The following is an 8,788-nucleotide window of genomic DNA, read 5'->3' on the forward strand; positions in this document are numbered from 1 at the left end:
CTTTAACAAAAGGGAGGCCGGGCGTGGTGGCTCACGCCTGTAATCCCAGCACTTTGGGAGGCTGAGGCAGGCGGATCACGAGGTCAGGAGATCGAGACCATCCTGGCTAACACGGTGAAACCCCGTCTCTACTAAAAATACAAAAAATTAGCTGGGTGTGGTGGCGGGCACCTGTAGTCCCAGCCACTCGGGAGGTGAGGCAGGAGAATGGTGTGAAACCAGGAGGCAGAGCTTGCAGTGAGCCTATCGCGCCACTGCACTCCAGCCTGGGAGACAGCGAGACTCCGTCTCAAAACAAAAACAAAAAAGAAAAGGGAGAAGAGCAAAATTTCTTCCCTCATTCTCATGTGGAAAAATTAAGTTTCTTCCTTATAATTTGTATTTGCTACTACAACAGCCAGGTCTTGAACTCCTGGACATTGGAATTCCAGCGAGCATTGGATTAGGCACATGAAAGAGGGAAGAAAGCAAAAAAGAGAAAGGTGCTCTCAAGGATCCACAGGTGGGGGACAGTGAAGGATTGGAGGAAGAACTGGTTTATGCTCAGATACTGGTCCATGTGGGGCTATGCCCTGACTCATTTCTGTGTCCATGCAGGAAAATGAGATTATAATCAGCTAGTCCAGAAGCCCAGACTGATGAAGGGAGCAGGTTGTGGCTACAGAAACAGTATCTGAGGTAGGGGATATGCCAAGAGTCCTGAAGACACATGTGTGATTTTTGGTCAGAGACTCTAGGAGCGAAGGTGTTGTATGTGAAATTCCTGAGAGGGAAGCCTTGTTCTGGAAGAGGCATGCCCACATCAATAGTTAGTGGCTATGTTCTTGAGTGGGTGGGGAATCATGTGAAAGCAGCTGTGGGGAAAGGGGGTCTGTTTTCAGAACTCCTTCCCTCTAAGTCCTCAGTCCCCTCTCATCTTGGAAGGACACCTGGAATCACAGGACAGTGCAGTGTGACAGCCTGTGTACAGAACAGAGCCTCCCTTCACTGAGAAAGGGCATCTACCTCCAGCTGCCGCTCCTGCACTTTTGACAAAACTTCTGACACCAGATGTGTGGAGTTTCCTGAACACCAACCAATTCTCCAACACCACTGGTTGCTCAACAATTCAATACTGACACCACTCAGTTTGCACAGACCTTGCAAGGCCAGGCCTCAGTCCCATATCACTGCCCCCACTACAGAGGCCAGTCACATGCACCAGGGACCCACCTATACTTCTTGAGTGACTGCCTGTAACTCTGGGACTCCCATAACCCCATACTCAAGTTCAATAATTTGACAGGACTCCTCACAGAACTCAGCAAAACATGTACCAGTTTGTCATGAAAAGTACATCTCAAAACAGCCAAATGGAAGATCTGTATACAGCAAAGGAAGGTGGCAGGAGAAGATTGGGTGGGTAGGCAATCCTGGTAAATAGATGTGATAGAAGAAATTCCCCATCCTTTATGTTCTCAAAGAACAGCTGAATGAGAAGAAACACTCTTCTCATTTTGACTTAGATGATGCTCCCTTTTTTTTTAACCTATTACAAAGCCAAACACGGATTGCAAATTCCCATTTTTGTCTCATAAACAATCACCTGAACAATTCTCTTTAGTGGTAAAAAAAAAAAAAAAAAAAAAAGTACTTGTTCACCAACCACCGCTTAACCCATTTATGCTGGAGGTGGCAAATTTTTTTGTGTGTGAAAAATCAGACCATGGTGATGACCCTGAGCAGTAGGGTCATCTAGCAGTAGGAAGTATAAATAACTCCCACGAGCTTAGTGCTCCAGTAATGGAACACTAGGCATAAATGGGTTAGCTTCTCTCTTTCCAACAGGCCTCTGAACTTTGATGCACACTCAGCCTGAGCCAACAAATAATTCCTCTTTATGCCCCTCCTAAACACAGGCTGACCTCAGGGTGAAACATTCTCTGATCTAGGATCTAATTTTGGCACCTTTCATCCTGTCCTCCCCTTCCCACATTCTTTCTAGTCTTGTGTGTTCCCCTTTAAATAAAGCCCTTTTCTGCCTAACATTTCAGATGACTGCAGATATAGTTGGTATTTTTCCCGTTGCAATACTCCTTTAGAATTAAGTAACTTTTTATGTAAATCTAAATTAGCTTTATTTGACAAAGTCTAGAAACAGCCCAGGACAACGAAATTTATCCTCAGAAAGAGCTTCAGAACCCGTCTTCCAACCCAACCCCATTTGCATCTGCCTATGGATCTCCCACTTTCCAAGAGATCTGTAGCTTCTCTCAATGTAAAGGGCTCCTCCGTGCTTGTGTGAGCAGGCTGGGACACCTGCAGAAGAGGCTCCTCAGGAAGAACTAACTGGGCCTTCAGTGACCTTCTTTTGCAGGCTCAAGATTGGCCTTAACTTAAGAGTCACTGGGCTCAGACTTCTGCTTTCCAGTCAGGGCTATTCATTTAGTTTTAAATGAGAAAATGCCCAGTTTGAAGAATTCAGCAAAATCACTCAGACAGTGTTTATAAAAGGGAATAAAATTGTAAGACACATTTTATGTTTCAAAAGGAAAGGCAAAAGTGTCTATTCCTTTCAGATAACAAAAACGTCAATTAAATATTTCTATAACAGATCATTTAGGAAACACTTACTAAATGTGAACCCTTCTAAGAGGAGCCATGTCCCATCTCCTAAAACTTAGCATTGAATTTGGATGTCCAGATAATTAAATACAGAACATTTAATGTCACAAATTATCCACCCAGTAAAAAAGAGGAACTGATGTTTCATGAATCTATATAATTTACCAATTAATCTACCATACTGTCTTGTGAAAGTGAATTTCCTATAGGCATAATGAAAAAGAGATGTTTCCTATTTTTTTCCCCGATAGAATTCCCAAACTTAAGCCCCGAGATTCTGTTTGAAACTATCCTTAAAACAGAACAGAACTAAGAAACTTACTACACTTACTCTGATGAAGAAAAAGGTAAATGAGTTTTTTAACAAATGAAATATATGACTACATATTTTTTTCCTAGAATTCACCACTTTCATGCCCTTTGTAAATATTTTCTAACCTTTCAAGCTCTACTGATAAAGTGTAATATATACTTAATAAAAAACTGATGATGAAATAAGTGAACAAATCTTTTTAAGGTGACAAACTCAGGGAGAAGCAGTGCTACCTGGAACACAGACACATCCGACTCAAGCGTCAAGTCAGGCTATCCTATAACTTGGGACATTCTCCCACTCGCCATTCTGCTCACTGAAGTGCTCATTGACCATTCTGTCTGGAGACACTGCACTGCGCCTCACGGTGTGCCCCAGGGATGTTTTGCTTTGCATGTTCTCGCACCAGCTCACTGGAGTAGGTTTTGCTTGTCCTTTGGACTAGTTTTTCTCCCTTCACAAGTCTGAGAATCCAGAGGGCAGGAATTATTTCTGTCTTTTCCCAACACCACTGATGTGTCTCCAGGCAATGAAATTGGGGGTTGGGGGAGAATGTCTAAGGGGTTAGCTTTTTAGATGAAGGGTGTACCAGAAGACTTCTCTCAGCCCCAGGACATCCAGCTGCTTCACTGAGAGGCTCCATCTCCATGCCATAGGCTGTCCTCTGGGAGGAAAAAACCCAGGAACCAAAATTCACTAGATACTCCAAGAGACATAGCCACTGTGGGCATCTTGGGCCATTCCCAGACAATTCTGAAATTCAGGACTAGGATAAGAGTGGCTGAGGAGCCGGGCGCGGTGGCTCACGCCTGTAACTCCAGCACTTTGGGAGGCCGAGGTGGGCGGATCACGAGGTCAGGAGATCCAGACCATCCTGGCCAACACGGTGAAACCCCGTCTCTACTAAAAATACAAAAAAAGTAGCCGGGCATGGTGGCGGGCGCCTGCAGTCCCAGCTACTCGGGAGGCTAAGGCAGAATGGCGTGAACACGGGAGGCGGAGCTTGCAGTGAGCCGAGATCACGCCACTGCGCTCCAGCCTGGGCGACAGAGTGAGACTCCGTCTCAAACAATAAATAAAAATAAAAAAGAGTGGCTGAGGATACAACAAGCTGTAAAGTTCCCAAAGTTTTCTAAGATATTGTACAAGGCGTCTGTGCCTAGGAAAAATAAAAAGCAGAGTGGCACAAATATTTCTTTACAATAGAGTGCCAGGGGGTTATTCTCTGCTTTCACAAACAGAAAACAAATCTTTAAAGAGTTCCACAAGCATGGGTAACTAGCGAAACCCAATCTCTACAAAAAAATAAGATAAAAAGAATTAGCCGGGCATGGTAGCACACACATTTAAGCCTAGCCACTCAGGAGGCTGAGGCAGAAAAATCACTTGAGTCCAGGAGTTGGAGGCTTCAGTGAGCTATGACAATGTCACTGCATTCCAGCAGCTTGGAGGACAGAGCAAGATCCTCTTAAAAACAACAAGAAGTCAGGTGTGGTGGCTCGCCCCTGTAATCCCAACACTTTGGGAGGGAGAGGCGGGCAGATCACGACGTCAAGAGATCAAGACGATCCTTGCCAACATGGTGAAACCCCGTCTCTATTATAAATACAAAAATTAGCCAGGTGTGGTGGCGCACGCCTGTAGTCCCAGCTACTTGGGATGCTGAGGCAGGAGAATCGCTTGAACCCAGGAGGCGGATGTTGCAGTGCGCCGAGATCACGCCACTGCACTCCAGCCTGGCAACAGAGCGAGACTCCAACTCAACCAAAAAAAAAAAAAAAAAAAAAAAAAGCCGGGTGGGGAAAAAACAACAGGCCAGGCGTGGTGGCTCACGCCTGTAATCCCAGCACTTTGGGAGGCCAAGGCGGGGGATCACGAGGTCAGGAATTGGAGACCAGCCTGACCAACATGGTGAAACTAAAATACAAAATACTAAAAATACAAAAATTAGCCGGGGGTGGTGGCGCATGTCTGTAATCCCAGCTACTCAGGAGGCTGAGGCAGGAGAATCGCTTGAACCCGGGAGGCAGAGGTTGCAGTGAGCCAAGATCGCGCCACTGCACTACAGCCTGGGCTGCAGAGCGAGACTCCTTCTTAAAGAAAAAACAAAAACAAACAAAACAACAACAGCAACAACAAAGAGTGCCCTCCAATGTTCTGTGAAAAAATGATTAATTAAAATATTGTGCCTGGAGTACGCAATAAAAGACAAATAGCTAACAATGTTGTGAATTGAAGAGGTGACGGTGGTTTTTATGAATTTTGGAAAGAAACTGAAAATTTAGTATTTTATTGCAGGCCAGAGTTAGGCTGGGAGAACAGAGGAGTGGATTTAAGACCCTGCTTTCCATGTTATTTGGAAAATGCAGGGGAAAAGCAGTCTCTCGTGCAGTGTTAAAATAATTAGCAGGCAATTAGACTGAGGTGGCTCTAGTGTCTTGCGTTTCTACATGAAAAAGAATATTAATAGCTCAAATGCATTTCTTGTTAATGACTGCCTTAAGTGGAAACAAAATCCAGGTTCAACCAATCACAAAACTCCAATTAATCACTAATTAAATAACCAGGAAATTTCCACCTGGACAGTCCAAATAAGGTGACTGTAACTGTCGCCAGTCAATTATTAAATTTGGCTTGCTTCCTCATGCACCTTACAAAAAAGCTTTTCCTTCAAGCACCTCCTCCATAAACCCACAAGCCACACACCATAGCTGGGCGCTCTCTCATTCATGAAACTCCCTTTCCTCAAACTCACTCTTCAAAGCTTTAAGAGTGACTCCATTTTTCACAGGAAAAAGGATGGACTGCACAGCTAAGATAAGCCCCATGGAACAGCTCTTCCCACGCATGTTTCGCACACCGATTTGGCTTCTCCCCGATGACCCTCCCCTCTGGACCAAGCACACAGTCTGGGGGACCGGCGGGGCTGCGGCTTCATAGCCGCCCAGAGGCCGGGGCGGAAGCCGCGGCGCAGTGATGGGAGGAGAATACCGCGGCGGCCTGGCCCCGCCCCTACCCAGAGGTGACAGATCCCACCGGTGCCAGCCGGGACTCCGGGCCCCGGACTCTAGTGCTGACGCCGGAAGGCCGCGCTGCCATCTTGGAACACCCTCCCGGGAACTCTCACCGTTTTCCGGCTTTCGGGGTGTCCTGGCATCTTAGCTATGTAACTCCCAGTACCTGCAGGTCACAGGGAAACCAGACACTGCAGCAGCAGAGTCACCAGGGCCTCCCGCAGCTGAGGATAAATAGCCGAGAATACGGTACCGAAGCTCCAGCTGGAGCACAAGACAAAGGCCCCGCCAGATCCCGGAAACCGCCTCTGCCTCTCAAGCTGCGCTTCTGATTGGACAGTTCCCACGTCAATGTCCCTAATTGGACAGGGCTCCAGGACCCGCCTCCTTTGGTTATGAGTAACAGGAGATGAGGTCACAAAGGGGTTGAAATGAGACTATTAACAAAATGGGCAATTTTTTTGTATCCTTCCAAAATTGTTCCATGTCTTTCCATGCGTACCGTCTTTTATAAAGGGCGCACTTTTAAGCCAATTTGCAATCTCTGTTCCTGAATGTCTAAACAACATCAAATCATCTTCTGTTGGAGAAAAACCTGAAGATGAGTTTTCCTCCCAAAGCGCAGAACAGTCAGAAGCCGAGGCGTGCTTGGGAATGCTGGCGGGTGGAAAGGGGAGGCGCATTCCGGTGCGCCTGTGGAACTGTCCTTGCAAGCAGGACCCAGCTCCAGAACCGCTACGCAATGCATGTGTTTCTGACCAAAGGGGGCCTGCTGTCCACCCGCCTCTTCTGCTGGGCAGGGCAGCACATGGTTGGAGTATTTACACCCAGGCAGGTGTCCCAGGGCAGTCCCCTGTCAACCCATCATAATAAAAAAGTCAGAATCTATTTTCAAAAGTATATTCAAAGGCACATGTTTAGGATACCTACCTGAGAGCATAGACTAAAGTTGCCCTGATTATACATTCCAACTAGTAACCGTTACAAGTAGGTTTTAAGAAAAGAAGCAGTTCCTAAAATTTTCATCAAAAATTTACATTAAAATCCATAAGCCACTGACTGGCTATACATTGTTCTTTGTATCACAAATTCCAGATGAGACAGCTAGTTAGGAACAACATACCTTTAAACAATTGCCCCTGGGAAAGGGTGTGGAGCTGTGTCTCAAATCCCATACTCAAGTCTCTCTGGGCCAGAAAAATCTTCCGTGCCTCACAGAGCTTCAGCTGTTTAGAGCTATTCTTCTTTTCTTATCTCCATAGTCAGTACACTTGGACCCTTAACAAGAAATAAGTTCAAACAGAAAATTTGCCAAGCCACAGGAATAATGGCCTGTCAGTGCCCTTCAGGAAGCCGATTGTCACTTTCCTTCAACACCCTTTCCACAGCTTCACCCCAACACACACATCCTGGATCCCAGGAGAGAGGGGCTGAGGCACACCCAGACACACCTCGCTGCCCCTCCTGCAAACATACACCCACACACAGGCACACAGACAAAGACACAGACAGAGACAGCTTGAAGGAGAGCAAGAGAGAGGGATGGAGACATAGAAACGGAGGGAGAGAGAGAGAAGGCTACAGAAAGAGCACGAGGTGGAGGGGGAAGAAGAAGAGAGAGGATGAGGGACCTAGAGAGCCATAGAGCCTTGGAGAGGAAGTGTTCTGCTCCGGTAGACAGGGCCCCTTTGAGCAGGCCGGGGTAGGGTGGAGGGTGCTTGGGCTGGGCCAGAACAGGGTGGAAGGGCTAACGGAGTGACCCAACAGAGCCCTGAGACGTATTTTTTGTTGGATTGGCTGCTTCGGTGGTGCGTTTCATAGGACTTTTCCTTTGTTGGCTCCTCCCTGTCCTCTTGGTGCGGTGGGCCCCGAGATTTGTAGAGTGCAACCGTCCCTCTAGCGAGAGCTGTGGCACCAAGCATGCCCACCGGGTAGAGGCCTGGGTCTGTCTCGTGTCCTCGGAACTGGAGTTTATACGAAGTTGGTGGCAATGGGATTCCGAGTGCACAGGGACGGTTTTCCTGGTGGCTGGAGAAGGCAATGTCCTTCAGCTGGGGAAAGCAGCCCATGCGTTCTGGAGCGGAGGTCTTGGCTGGTGTCTTGTGGGGCCCGCTTTCCCTGCCCGCCCCTTCCCCCGGCTTGGACGGTGGCAGCGGCGCCGGATGAGTGAATTAAATTCCCTGGGCGTCCCGGGAGAGGGAAGACACCCGGGACGGCAAGGAACCCGCCCCTGAGCCTTCGAGGTTGGCCCCGGCCCGCCCCGCCCCGGGCAGCGAGCTGGGCTACTGATGGGGTGGCTGCCAGGCGGAAGAGCTGGGAAGCTGCTAACTGGCGGTGCTGCAGTGGCGGACGCCACACGAGGAGGTCCCAGGGTACCGCGAGGGCGCAGGCGGGCGGAAAAGGAGGAGCAGAGTCAGGGGGCGGTTGGGAAGCACCGCGATAAAAGGGGGAAAGAGGGAGGGACCGGGAAACCAAAAAGTCTACAGCACCTGTTATTCCCAGGCGGTCTCCCAGTTAAGTACTAACCAGGCCTGACCCTACTTAGCTTCGAGAGATCAGACGAGATTGGACGCGTTCAGGGTGGTATGGCCATAGACGCCTGGCAGCCCCAAGAGCTCCGCTCAGTCTTGCGCGCCCGACTCCAGGCATCCCGGCAACCCCGGGTCCACGGGGCTCGGATCAAGTACCCCTGAGCTGCTCGCCGGCGGCCAGGCTGGTCGGCTCTCCCCCTCTACCGGCCGCTCTCCTCTTCTACGCCCGAGCACCGTCCGCCGCGCGCTGCGCCTTCCGCTGGCCTCCCAGAGCCTCCCGCAGTAGCTGGTGGCCAGGCCAAGCGCGGGACCGCCACAGCGCCGCC

The 8,788-nt window shown here is 48.7% G+C and overlaps 1 protein-coding gene and 1 pseudogene across 3 annotated transcripts in view; both read right to left on the reverse strand.

Annotated features, from left to right (window-relative positions):
• ZNF678 (zinc finger protein 678) overlaps positions 1-7,228 on the reverse strand; it is a 110,878-nt gene extending 103,650 nt beyond the window's left edge. For 2 of the 3 annotated variants that reach the window (XM_054519195.2, XM_054519190.2), the window contains exon 1: positions 6,045-6,254. Coding sequence is in view for 1 of the 3 variants with exons in the window: in XM_054519190.2 (XP_054375165.1) it covers positions 6,045-6,074 (30 nt within the window). In the remaining 2 variants the exon portion in view is untranslated. Of the gene's footprint in view, positions 1-6,044; positions 6,255-7,054 lie in introns of those variants that run through there. The other variant, XM_054519198.2, reaches the window with a different exon arrangement.
• A 1,180-nt stretch (positions 7,229-8,408) lies between these two features.
• On the reverse strand, positions 8,409-8,528 carry LOC112131262 (5S ribosomal RNA; annotated as a pseudogene).
• Between the last annotated feature and the right edge of the window lie 260 nt (positions 8,529-8,788).

This window comes from Pongo abelii, chromosome 1, assembly GCF_028885655.2.
Source record: "Pongo abelii isolate AG06213 chromosome 1, NHGRI_mPonAbe1-v2.0_pri, whole genome shotgun sequence".
Lineage (NCBI taxonomy): Eukaryota > Metazoa > Chordata > Mammalia > Primates > Hominidae > Pongo > Pongo abelii.